General features: G+C 45.9%; 1 protein-coding gene across 1 annotated transcript; it reads right to left on the bottom strand.

Annotated features, from left to right (window-relative positions):
- Nucleotides 1-4,546: 4,546 nt before the first annotated feature.
- Nucleotides 4,547-6,618, bottom strand: PRLH (prolactin releasing hormone). Its single transcript, XM_009635996.2, has 2 exons — nt 6,456-6,618; nt 4,547-4,725 (listed from the first exon to the last, which is right to left on the bottom strand). Exons 1-2 carry the CDS (start codon nt 6,601-6,603, stop codon nt 4,547-4,549), a joined length of 327 nt encoding a protein of 108 aa, XP_009634291.2. The 5' UTR covers nt 6,604-6,618.
- Nucleotides 6,619-13,798: the final 7,180 nt, after the last annotated feature.

Below are 13,798 nucleotides of genomic sequence, written 5' to 3'. Positions count from 1 at the left end.
ACTTACACCTCCCTACTGCCAATAACACACTGCCTAAGGCTGTACACTCGAGTGCCTTTACTTAACAGCCATTGTGTATGTCCAGCTGAAAATGGACCCTCAAGAACCCACAATGCCTCAGTTATAGGGCTTTGTTTGGATACCTCACTGAGAAAGCTGTCCAAGTCTTCAGCATTGTGGTCTGCTAAAGGAAACTCTGCCTTAAAGTTCTCACAAGACTCTAGAAAGGATGCTGAGTTTCAAAAGCAAGGCTCCACATTTTAAGATGCACTTTTTCTCCCCATTGATTGTACTGAAGTATGTCGTCTTTAAACCGCAGTATGTTTTTGTAGACTCGGTCAATCGTAATTATAGGCCAATATTTGTTACAAAAAGAAAGAACAAAGCAGACCTGTGATCCATATTTGCTGGCCTCTTACTATTCACGTAGGCATCCATCTTGTCGAGCAATAAGACCAACTCCATGCGGTGTGTGCCACTTTTCATCTGCGTGGTGGGAGTGGAGAATCAGCGTACCTAGCTCTGCTCCCAGTGAGTCAGTGGAAGTTTTGACAGGGTTTGTAGGAGGAGACGCGATGCGCAAAGACTTCTCTCTTCAGTGAGGGTACGGTTGGCAGAGTTAACGTTCTAGCTCCAGAGCTGGGTGTTTTGCTCTTGGCAGCCGGGGAAACATGGATGTCATGTTGAGCCGTGAACTGGTGGCAGCACATGTGGACCAGATGTCTGTTGAGTTACCATCCTGGCGTCTGGAAATACCTGAACACCGCTGTGAAACCCACACCTTTGTATGTCTCGTTCTTCTCAGTAGCATTGTCCGCTTGGTGGCATCCAACCACGCTGTAGTTCAGAGTAAATTCTGACCAGATCTCTAAGATTGGAAAAAGAAAGTAAAAGCATTGTGGATGAGATCTCTGCTGGCTGGCTGGTGGTAGTAGGGTGGCTGCAACATCTAAGGGATTCCCTTCTGCAGTTCCCTGGTTTTTCTGAGGAGGGGGGGAAAACGTAGCCCAGCCATCTCTTCCTCTACTAATCTGTAGCCACCGTGGGGTAGCCAGGGCCTGTCACTGGTGCCCTGTGCACTCTGCTACTGAATCGGATTGCAAATAGTGAAATTCCTTCTTTCATTTCTTGAGACCTTTGAAAGGCGAGCCAAACTAGAAGGCCCTGGATTAGGTGCCCAGGAGGAAAGACGCTGCTTACAGGGGCGGGCCTCTCACCCTTTTTAGGGAGGACCTTGCCAGTTTGTGGTACTTTTTGCTCAGAAGAACTCAAAGGAGGGAGGCAGAGGAGGTGATAAGCCAGTGAATCCCTTATCTTCCACACAAGGTGCAGAGCCAGCACCTGTACGCAGGCTGGGTTGATGTGCTGTGAAGGCGGGCGTGGGCCAGCGAGTCCCCCCCCGCAGCAGTATTAAGGAGGGGTGAGCCCTCCCTGGAGCAGCAGATACCAGGGAAGGGGGAGAGCTGCTCCCTTCCCTGCCCTGCCGGCGAGCACCCGCAAGCAGAGCGCTGCACCTCACCTGCTGCAAGGCAGGGACCCGGTCCCACCAGGCTGTGAAATGTCTGTGGTTGGGCAAAAAGGAGGAAGACTGGGCCAATTTCCTGGCTGGAATTTTGGGGGGCAGGTGAGGAAGGTAAGGAGTGGTGGGATGGGACGGTTGGAAAAACACAGTGCCAGGTGCAGATCTGCCACCCGCATTTGACATTGAGCTTGTCAGTAAACTGATGTCCAGCTGCAGTCTCTCGGAATAAATACAACCATCTTCCCACCTAGAATATGTAAGCGTCACTCCATCCCTTCAAGGAATTTCTGTCTGCCCCAGATCTGACCCGATGCGTTTATTCTGCATGAATTCTCACGCAATGCTAGTTCTCCGGAACTGGTTTGCACAGGTGTGAGGGCAGAATTTGGCCCACTCTGTTCAATATATAAATATATATATGAAACAAATAGATTTTATTTCTATATGCAATCCGGTCAAGGCGATTAAACAGAGTAGGATGCCTAGTAATTTTTTTGTTATCCAGTCTCCTCCCCCTTCCTTGACTGTTCTCGTGTATGTATACAATACATTCCCAGGTTCTGGTTTATGCAGGTATGCGTGTTATGAAATGTCATTAATGGTGGTTGGTCTACATATTCGTCTACTAAATAATAACTAATATTGTGTATGTAATATCAATGCAGAAATTACTAATTTTAATAGAATAACTCTCTGGCTTTTGTTCTGTTAGTGTGATTTAAACAAGCCAACAAAGTTTGGAATAGGTTGTTTTCCTTAAGAGGCATGAAAAGCAAGTATTATCGTGTTACAATGTTAAAATATTCAGTCTTCTTTGACAGAAAAATGTGTACTGTGTAGGCATTGCAAAAAAAAAAAAAAAGAAAAAAAGAAAAAAAATCCCACCTGCTCTAAGGCATTTGAATTTTTACAAATGTTTATTGTGCCAAATACGTGCAAAGATATTATTTACTGTTTTAAAAAATCATAAAAGCATATGTTATAGCACACAAAGAATTATTTTGTCATCAAGTGATTTCAATCTTTAGTGTTAATATTTATATTTAGATTAATTTTTATAAATGAAAATATTTTAATGGGTAAAATGAAGACTATATGATCTATTTGATTAAGTCTGAGTGAATATTAAGCTTGCCTTGTTGTTGTTATCTGCATACTCACCGAGAATTATTGTCAAGAGAAATTATAAAAGAGTAAAAGCAATTTATGAAAAGAATGCCTTTTCAAGGACTTGATTCATAAAGAAAAACCAAAAGTTCTTCTCTGTTGTTTGGATTTATGTGCACTTCGGCCCAGCAGCATGCAGAACAGGCTGCCACGCAGAGAGCTCAGGCTCTGCCTGTCCACAAGCGCCCCGTCCCCTGTTAAACCCAGGAGATGTGCAGCTCTGCAGAATTCCCTCAGCTAGCCGAGGGGAGGAACGCGCCTTAACGCACCTGGTTCAGATTTTTTCCTCTGGGGCCAGGGTGGGGGGGATCCTGCTAGGAGCGTTTGACAGTCAAACTGTCAAACAGTTCTCCAAACTGTCGAGTCTGTTGGGCGAAATCCCATCGCACACAGAATTTCTCAGGCAGAATTTCTCTAACTCTCGCTGGGATTGCTACAAAAATGACAGACTGAGCAAGAAGGCTGCTGATAATCCTAGTCTGGTATTTCCAAAGTCACATGCAATGAACACTGATCAAAGTATTTCTTTATCAGCATATTTTCTCCACCGTCAGGGCACTCATTTAAACTAGCATGTTTTAAGTAACACTTTGGGTGTTGTATGTTGTATTATAAAGAGGCATAACTGCCTTATTGTAAGAAAAATCCTCTCCTTGCTGACAGACCATTTCGCAAAGAGGGAGAAAAAAGGTTTAAATTATCTGCAATGATTAACTCAACCACTATTAAATTTTAGTAGTAATTCTAACCAAGCACAGCTAGAAATGCAAGTGCATTCTGATTTGTCTTTTGCAGCATGCTTCGTGGCCTGGATTTAACTGTCAGTCGTGAGCTAAATTGTGAGCTATCTTTATCGGATATAAGCCATAGATTAAACTACGTTCGAATATTATGTCTGGTAATAGTTATTAATCAAGATTAAACATAATTGTAAATAACACTTCTTATAAAGTGAATATAACAAAGTTAATTACCATGGCAACCATGCATACTGGGCCACAGCCCCAGGCTTATTGATGTGGACTCAGGCAGTAGGTGGCGCATTGCTTGCGCTCCTCAGAGAGCGGTTTCGGCTTGATGAGGTAATGTACTTCCAAATGACTGCGTTGTTTCACAGGGAATCGGCTGGTTTAGGCCCTCAGCCCTTTTGGATAACGGCGCACAACTACACGCAGTAGGCACAAAACTACTCCGAAGAGTTTAATTAGCCAATTTTATTTTATCTTTTTTTTTTTCAGCAGGGAGAAAATACTTGTCTTTGATAGGAGCTCCTTTTTGTGCATTAATGTATCTCTCCAGCAGTACAGGCACAATTCATAAAGAGGCAGTGGGTAGTTCAGGGCTACATTCTTATGCCTTTATGTTGACAACCTATTTAAAACTACACACAAAGCACCAGCATTTCATGCCATTAATGCAGGTGCATTACAAATTAGTGAGAGCCTTTTTTGTTTCTTCCAACCATTGCTTTTTATTTTTACATATCAACAGCCATTGACTTTTGAAATGTGACAGGAAGGCTTCATGATACGCTTAACACCACAGCGTTTAAATCCCAGCACAAAAGCTGCGTGGCTGTTTGATAAACCTAACGTTACAGCAACCAGCATCAAGGGATTGGTGGGGATATAAGACAAAGAAACATTGTTATAAGCTACAGTTGCACTTGGTGCTCGTGTCCATGCATTGTCTTTTACTTGCACCCTGAATATGTTTCTTTTTGAAGGAGCTTGCACAAGGAGGAGAAAAGAAGAGCAGCGTGGGATTGCTAGGCCAAAGCAGAATCGGAGGTCTGAGGTGCAGGGGAGGGTGCAATTCAAAAAGCAGAGGTTGGGTCACCGCCTCAGGGAACAGGGATCACCAGTCACTGTCTTCTGTGCCTGACACTTTCTGTTCCCACAAAGCGTTCAAGATGAAATCCAGGTGCCTGCTCACAGGCCTCAGGCTGCCACGGTTGCTTCTCAGCTGCCTCTTCCCAAACCGACCGATGGGGCGGACACCACGGCCCACATACCAAAAAGGATCGATCTCAGGACCTGGAATTCAAAGCAGCCAGTGAAGCACCTAGCACTGTGCTCAAAGGCAGCACTTCCTGAACATCTTGAGAGTGTCGGGCGGCTCATTTGTAGCCCAGGAAAAAAAGAGAGGGGGAAAGGCTGCAGCCAGACACACAACTTTCTAGTTCCTTTGAGGGCCATCTGCCCTGTGTAGAGCCGAAAGGAAACGGGTTCAGATGCAAAATTAATTTTCATCCATCTGGGCTGCAACTTGCAATTCGAACATTAGCCAAAGTACCCATCAACTCAGGAGGGCACAGCGTGCTTTAAAACTGATCCGAACCTTGGAGGAGGTTACAGTGCAGCCTACGTCCAGAACGACCACAGTAGCTCCCTGTACTGCCACTTTTGATCTGTCCTCCCTTAGCTCAGGCCCCGAAGGTCCTACTGTCCAGCCTCCGTTTCTGCTCTATGCACCAGGTATGGCATCTCTACAGGCTAACAAACCCGCTGGGCTGCAGGGAGGGTTCCTACCTGAGGGGTAAACATAAAAAACTAACTCGTGTTCACTTAGGAAGTTGTTTTCATGGGTGACTTTTTTTTCTTTTAATGCACCTGAAGTACACTTACACTTGACTTATTTTTATAGTCTAGTTCTGGAGCAGGTGTGGAGAGGGGTATAGTTGTATTAAAAGACTAAGGTACAGCAACAGGGAAAATCTACAAAGTGCTGGAGATGATGCCACCCTGAGGAAATGCCAAATCATTCCAAAGCCGGATGAATGTCAGGAACAGGGACAAATTTCAATGTAAGTGCATTATATATCATGCAAGTCATACAGAAGTCTCAGGCAAAGGCAGCAGGATTTTCCCCTGTGCATTCTGATGCTTGAACAGAGAAAATAAAAAATCCACTTTGGCTGTCAATTTCTCTATAAATACATATTGTAAGTCTTTCCACACGGTATTTAACACCCCTCCTGCCCACCAAAAAACAAGTAATTTCATTTTTTTCACCTGGGTACCTAAAAACCCCACATCCCTAGTTCTCATTGAAAGGGGGAAGGTGTGCCACTGAGAGCCCACATGCTTTACTGCCCACACCCCCTTCTCTCCCACGCCACGTACAATTATTAGCCTTTGCTCCTTGGGGGAAAATGAGATTTCCTGATAAAGACTTTCTCAAGAATCTTTTGGCCTGTGTGTTAGCTTTTACTTGGGACATACGATATTGCCCCTCACCTGGCCAGCCTCAGTTCTTCACAGCGTGTCTGAATGGAGACACTTCAACCACTTGTATTTTGCCTTTCAGACAAGACGTGGTTCCAGGGAGAAATGAAGATACCCGTACAGCAAACTTAACTTTCTGGCCCTTGCTTTCTCATTACTCTATAGAAGTAGTTGTGAACTACCCTGGGTCTACAGAACACAGCTGAAAAATTTGATGCTTAAATATTCAACATATACCGCCTTACATTTTCTTTGTCAGTCTTTTGTACATCAGTGTCTCCTCTGGTATTTATCAAAAAATTACACTATCTCCCTTGGGTAGTTAAGGGCTGTGGGAAGGAGATCAAGCTTGGTACATGCTCTTACAGGTGTAAATGGAAGTACAGGTCCCCATACCCCCATTTTACCATAGAAACACCCACATAGATTTGCTGCTGAACTTTGCCTGACAGTCCAACCCTGATCCGTCAATGCACCAGAGGCCGTGGGGTCACCATATGGGAGTCCATCGCGTTACTTCAGGTGAGACTCATACTTACTTCTGTTGTCTATCTGATGTTTAAATGGCCTGCTCTGTCCTGAAGCAAAGCTGAGCGATACCAAGAGCACCAGCACATAGACGGTGACCAGCTTTAAGTGCTTGGGTGACCACTGGGCACGTGGTGTCCACGAGATCAGATGCCGCATGGTGGAGTGGTGGTGGGAAGGCTGTGAGAAGAAAAGTGAACATGGGGAACACATATGAGTTAAAGCTCTCAGGCTGAAGGAAGGCATCAACTGTAACAGCGTGCTCCTAGCCATCGGAGCCATTTCATGAGTAAGTTCTGTGAAACACTGACACTGGGAGTGTCCTGGGTATTTCTGTTTGAAGGCAAAGGCCATGCAGGGAGCCATCTACTGAGGCAAGTCTTGCAACTTGAGTGTTTTCTCACGAACAGGACACGCAAGTCCTGGCCCTGAGCTTGCCGCTGACTTTCTGTGTGGCCCTCTGTATGGCAAGGTCTGCCTATGTATGTGACAGCCTGGAGCCTCTGCCTACAGGAGCCCTGTTTGCTTAAGCATCACTTAGGGTAGCCATACAGCTGCAGAGCTGTAGGAAATCCTTTTGGCTACGCCTAAACAGAGGCTTCTCCCCGTGTAAGGGCGGGTTTGCTTTTTCCCCTGTTGCTGCCTAAGCACCATGCTTCAGTAGGGGCAGAGCAGGAAAGAAAATCTTCTGATGCAAGATGCTCCCAAGCATATGGCAGGGACAACACAACAAAAGCACGTGGAGGATCTGGTTTTGTCTTTCATTAAAATGCAAAGTCAAAAGCTCCTTAACCCTTAGCATTCAGTGAAGTTTGTTGTCGTGCCTTTTTTTCTTTTTTTCACACTGACAGTCACTTAGCAGAGAGCTTAGAGGAAAGTGATTTCAACAGAACTGTGAATTAACTTTTTCTAACTTGAATATCTCATAACAATCAGGACTAAATGATCTTAGCATGTAAAACCACATGGGATGAATTCTGCTTCCAGTTTCACCTGGTGTACATCTCTTGTTGCTCCATGTTTAGCAAAGCCTAAAGTTCAGTCAGACAAAAAGAAGATGTTTTGAGGAGTCTCTCCGGTGTGCTTACAGGGTTGCTGACAGGTTTTCCAGATTACTTGCTGTCTGGTTTTGTGTCTTTTGTTTTCTGGTAACTGAGTGACAGGAAGAGCTTGCCTTGAGATCGTTGTTGATGAAAGACAAAAGTGAAGGAAAAAGCTTTTAGCACGAGCTTTTTCCTAAGCAGTGCTGTGCCTCAGTCTCCGCCAGTTGGCCCTGTGCCCCCTATCAGCCATTCTGGCCACCTTCCAGAATGCCGTTCTTTATTGAACTTTTTGCTCTCAACCTGGCTAGGATTCCTGCGAAGCACATGGCTCCCACTGCTCCTCAGTAAGTAACATGCCACCCTAAATAATCAGGGGGCTCGGCACTTCCAAGCCTCCCTAATTTTTCCTCCTCCTAATTGTGCCACCCCTGTTGGTACGGGGAGAAACTGAGGCACGGATAATGCCACAAACTTGACCCAGCATGATGCTGAGCATTTCTAACTCCAGGATAGCACAAAATCCTGGTTACCCACTCACAGTCCTTTCATGAGTAATGGGGCTGGGAGGTGGTCTGTGATCTCCTCAGGTCCAGACCTGCCTTAGCTCACAGCCCTGCAGCTTTCCTCCAAAGAGAAAAAAAAATCAAAAAAACAAGACCTCATGCAATCAGGCTGTATGTGCCCTCCATTTCCAACCATTAAATGATCACCAAAAATTTTAAAACCTTATTAGTTTCAACAAAACTTGATGCAATTAAAAGTTTCAGGAGCAATTTTTCTCCTGGAGCTCAGCAAGAAGTCAGCACCACTGCCAACTTGGTCAACTTGCCACTTCTGCTTGGTCCCTAAGCAGAAAAGAACCTTTAAATTTTGGCTGAGTGACATCTGTGACAGTGGTCTGGCAATTTCCATCGACATGACAGAAGAAAGTTACAGCATGTTAAAGCCACTACTAAAGTTAGGGTGAAGCAGTGGGATCCCAGCTCGCTGCACGTCTGCCTCACACAAGCAGTGGGAGACCAGCCTGGCTCTGCCTCCAGGCACCCAGGGGCTCTCAGCACGCCAAACTCGGCTGCAGTTCCATCAGGTCTAAACCTATCCTCAATGTCCCCAGAAGACAAGGTGCTATTAACTCTTTAAACCCTAAAATAGCATCTTACTCTAGGTTGGCGGCTGTGTACATCCCCTCCAACGCAAACACGAATAGCTTTCATGTTTGAAAGCAGCACTGGAAATCCCCGCAAGAGATCAAACCCCGGGTGAATCCAGGCCTGGGACCATGGCTCATTTCAGGGCTGAGCAGCACGAAAGGTGCACTGCTGTGCTGCAGGCTCCGGCGTGTGCTCTCCCTAGGGGGGCACAGCACTGCCCACCGGTACAGCCATGTCGCCTCAGCACAGTCTCCTTCACTGCAAAACTGGAGAAAAGTTACTGAGCACAGAGCACAGCCATGTAGATTAATGTAGAAAAGCTAAAGCCCAACAAGAAAAAAGGAAATCCAGCAAGAAAGAGCCAGGACAAGCGCTGAAGTAGCTAGAGGGAGGCACTCACCTGTTTGCACCAAAGCTGCTTGTCAGGTAGCCGCTGCTCCAAGCAGAAACAGGGCAGCTTCTGGGGGCTTGTGCCTTTTATACCGGAGGGAAGTGGGCTTGAAGTGGGAGGGGGAGTCAAGAGGTGGGCCAGGAGGACGTCAGCACTACTAGTGAGCAAAATTTAAATTTACAAAGGGAGGGGAAGAGAACTGTGGCTCTATTAGAAAGCCATTGATCAGGGCAGTGAGCAGAAGCTGAGGGCAGCGCCAGGGGACACCAGCCCCCCTGGCCCACCAGGAGCAAAGCAGAGGGGAGGGGGCCACTGCCACATCCCTGTGGATGGGGGGACACAGGCAAACCAGAGCAGCACCAGCTGCCACGCTGTCCACACAGGAGAGCCCGGCTCTCTGTACTGCCTGGCTGAGATGCTCTGCCTGAAGCACGTGTCTGCGGGCGAAAAACACTCATGGCTGGGGATGAGGTGTGGGGAGAAAGAGGAGATGGACAGTGGGAAGCTCTCAGGGTCAGCAAGCTGGAGCTGCCAGGACAGGTGCCCCTTCCCAGCCCTTCCTCCTTTTGCTGTTGTCCCTCCGCTGCTTTCTGCTTGGGATTGAACCTGACTGCAGCTCTCATCCCATCAAGCCCCTAACCCACAGCTGGGGTCAACTCACCCACGCCTAAGTTTTAGGCCGTACTGCAACACAGCACCCAAGTAGCTAATGAAATGGGTTGCGATTCAGTGCTTAAGCAGGTGCTTACCGGTTTTGTGGCAGACAAATTTCATCTGCGTGAGGCTAACATCTTGAGCAACATGGTACTTCTACAATAGGCGTCTCTTCTGTGCGGCTATTTTTAACACTGTCTCTTGACTAACATGTCATCACGGTCTTGCTGTTACAGATCTCGCTGCTTTAACAGCTGAGCCCGTGCTCACCGCGAAGGTTTGTAGAGGAGCACCAGCTGAACTGGCAGGTGTTTCACTCCTTCGGCACCATCCTGCGGAGAGGCTGAGATGTGAAGCGTTACGGAGCTGCCCGGGGACCGCAGGCTCTCTTGCAGAGATCTTTGCAGACACTGGGTTGTGCTCCACTCCTGGTAAGACTGACTACCTGAAGAAACAATTTTTAAAGCTGTGCTTAGAAGAGGGGGCTCTGAGGCATGACCCAGTCCATAAGCTGACCCTGGACCAGAAAATGCTGCAATCCCATTAGGATGAGGTGGAAGTCCAAGAGCAAATCTGTTGTGTAGTTTTTCTACAAAGGTGCTTCCAGCTGGGAAAACCTCAAAGTACAAATGACACTGTTTCACTGCAGCCACCTCCCAAAAGAAAGGAGACTTTTTTTCTCCTAGGGGCAATTTGTGGGGTACTTGTACAAGGAAGCATGATTGAAATTTTGCCTGGCCGTGCTCTTACTTATCCAGGCATCAAGTAGATGACTCCAGCACCACCACTGTGGGGGTATGGTCACTAGCTGTGGGGTTTAAAATAAATTTCACATTTGCATGTAGTAGTTTGTTCTATGGGCATGTGTATGAACACAAACAGTAAAGAAGCCTGAGAAATACTCTTCCATTCTCCAATTTCCACCTAGTAACAGCTAAAGGAAGTGTCTTCCTCATACAAGTTTTCAAGAGTTTACTCAGACTACTCAGGATTACAATAGCAAAATATGAAGAGCACTTCAAGCTCATGATAGCACAAAAGGTCTCTTAACAGCTAAATCAATCGATAATGTATATACATGCTTTCTTCATCAACGTCCTTTTAGCATGTTCCCTTTGAACCTTGCAAATGCTGCCTACCTAAAAATCAATCTGCATCCAAGAACCAGGCAGTGGCTGTGCTTCCGCTGTCATAATTTTGTGTGCATGCATGAAGAGGGTATCTTCATAATAAGTAAAACCCTTCATGACTTTGCATTGTAAAGCTTTTCCCTTACAGCTCTTCACGTTGATTTGGACCAGAAAATGTGGGTATCCTTTCTTGATCTCTAGTGGGCAATCGCTGGAGAGAGGGCTTTTTCTCTCCAGGATATGTAGGATCCTGTCTTGTTTTGCTGTTTTTCTAAGTGATCCTGTCATCTTAAAATTGAAGTAAAAGCCATTTTCATCCCATTTACTCTTTCTAGCCTTGCTGGCACTGCAATGTCAGCCTTTCAATAGCACAGTTCAGTTTCACTGATTGACACCTTCGTGGAAGTTACCATATAAAATAAAACAGTACCGTACAATGTCTTCATGTTAATAGGGTTTGCTTATTGGTAAATGCTGCCTGCAAAATAATATGCCATACAAAGAAAAATCACTATTAGGAGAGCCAGCATTTGAAATACCCTAATATGATCAGCTGCCTTTGTTGTGGCCCGAGGTCCATCTACTGCAGTATTTTGGTTTTGACGGTGGCCAGCAGAGAACATCTGGGAAGACTCTAAAAACAGGGCAGCATATTTTGACATTCCCCACCAGACTATTCTCCCAGACCCTTGAGACATGAGGTCCAGAGGCTTCCCAAGCCAAATGTGTCTTTGTGGTAGGTAGCCCTTTTAATGGACTACTTTTCTTTCACAGTTGTTTCTTGAACCCATGCGAATTCTCAGCATGTACAGCTTTCTCCCTGCTACAAGAAGGATCACGGCCATGCATCTATTCCGGACACACCGCTTGCCAGTTTGTAAGTACTAATTTTTTTTGAAGTACTAATTTTTTTCATTTTTGCAGTCAGTCTTTCTGCCTTCACAAAAGGCTACTATAGAATGTTCTAGGCAATGAAGACTAATAAACTATGTGACAGCCTGTTTAAACGAGCCTCATCAGGCATTTCTCATACTGAAGTACTATTTTCCTCCGTCCTCATTGACTGTAAGTTACCATTTCTTTCAACCAGACCACGACTGAACTACCAGAGTGCTATGTATAGTACTCAGAAGCTTCACAGCAATCATCCTGACTTCTGAGAGTCTTTTCAGGCAGTTGCGATTTTATTTTATTTTGTTATCCCATTCGTAACAGGGCTTATGCTTTGGCTGAGGAAAGCAAGTCAGCTCATGCAACACAAACGTGAGAGCCACTCAGACTTGGGAGGAGCTGGGAAAGAGCTGCCAGGGGAAAGGGGGTCATGAAAGAGTGAGCCAGGAAGATCATTCAGAGGACAGCTTGGTCTGTAGTGAAGGGGAAGAAGTTTGCGTGTTCAAACCTCCATCCTTTTTCTGTGTTTGAATGAGAGGCTGGGCACATGCCCTCTTCTTTGTGGATGGCCCGTGGGAAGGTCTCAGGCCTCCATCACTTCCTTGCCCCACACACAACCAAGGACTCCTGCACGTAAAATTCCTGCGTAGATTATAGGAACCAGGAGCGGGGCTTGAGCCCGTTGTTAGCCAGAGTGTCTCAGGGTCTCGGTGGGATGGCTGACCAGGGAGACACTGCAGAATGAAAGTTCTTAGAGAGGCAGCAGAGATACAGGAGTGAAGGGCTGTGGAAAGGAAAGCAACTTCCCAAGGCCAAGGAGAGGTCGGGGTACTGGGCAGGAAACAGTAAGGAGGATGAATGGTGGCAATAGGAAGGTATCTGCTGGAGGTTGGAGTGACCCAAGAGGATGAGGTCTAGGGAGCCTGCAATGGAGGAACATTCTTTGGGAAGACAGCAGCAGAGACCAACACCGAGCTACAGTTTTGATGCCAAATTCTACCACCTAGTTTGCTCAAAGAAATTCTTTTTGCTGTATTTCTTTTGCTGGTAGGAGATGTCCACAAGCAGAAGGTAAAAACCACAAAAGCAGAGGCATTTGGTGCAGCTGGATGGAGAAACAGAAATATATTTTTTCAGCCCACCATTCTCGTTGTTTTGCATACCAGCATGTGGATAGTTTGCAGGTGCCATGGTGTTGAACTCATGCCTGAGCTGTGATTCTGCCCAGCCTTCTGTACTGGGGTAGAGCATGACTTCTGCATGTGAAATGAAATAAAACAAAACACAGCTGTTCTGGTGTTGCCCATCCTTGAACAAGAGGGAGTGGTAACACTGACATTTGTGCTGTCTGGAGCTGGAAATTCCTAACTGACATTAACTAGGTAATATTTTATCATAGACTGATAAGAGACTCAGTCGCACTAATTGAGTTTGGAGGATTGATGAAAACTTGTATTCAAATCTATTCAGAAAACCATGTCAATTCAAGCAACCAGACTGTTAATTACATGTAGCTTTACACTGAAGCCGCTCTCTACTAACATTCAGGTTCAGAGCAAAGCCAGGAGTGGCTTTATTTTGGAATTATTTTTTTTTCTTTGAGAAACAGGACCATCTAGTGGTTAACACAGAAATTACCACCTTGCTTTCAATCATTGTTGAGCCAGGAATGAACCCCCATAGGTTTCAAACAAAAACATGTATATCTTGAAATCTGACCATATAGTGAAGCTAAACCAGACTGCATATAACCCAGATTCTGCTAAGTTAGACTGGATATCCAGGTGTTTACCACCAGCACAGTTCCCAGTTTTCCCAGTTAGCACATGCTTACTGGAACAATTTGTTAGCAGCTGGGCAGCTCAGGCAGAGGCTACAGCTCAGGACATCAGCCAGTCTCCCCAGGCTCTTCCTCAGAAAGCTGTGGAGGCTTTGCACCAGCGTTAGAGCTCGGATGGAAAAATAGAAGTCCAGCTTGGCATGGTTACAGCCACCTTCGAAACTATTCTGCTGACAATGCAGCTAGATAGAGGGAAGATTTCGTCTGAAACTTTCGCTATTCTTCCTCCCTGCTAGCCACGGGACAGCCTTCTG

The sequence above is a fragment of the Egretta garzetta genome, unplaced genomic scaffold (assembly GCF_000687185.1).
Source record: "Egretta garzetta isolate BGI_Z169 unplaced genomic scaffold, ASM68718v1 scaffold403, whole genome shotgun sequence".
NCBI lineage: Eukaryota > Metazoa > Chordata > Aves > Pelecaniformes > Ardeidae > Egretta > Egretta garzetta.
The sequence above is the reverse complement of the archived record's forward strand: the minus strand, read 5'-3'. Positions and strand labels throughout refer to the sequence as shown.

Excerpts from the sequence above, each read along its gene's own strand:
- PRLH (XM_009635996.2), bottom strand. The coding sequence starts at position 6,603 with ATGCGGCATCTGATCTCGTGGACACCACGTGCCCAGTGGTCACCCAAG. Across the intron at positions 4,726-6,455 it reads ACATCAGATAGACAACAGAA|GTCCTGAGATCGATCCTTTT; the intron begins GTAAGTATGAGT and ends TTTGAATTCCAG.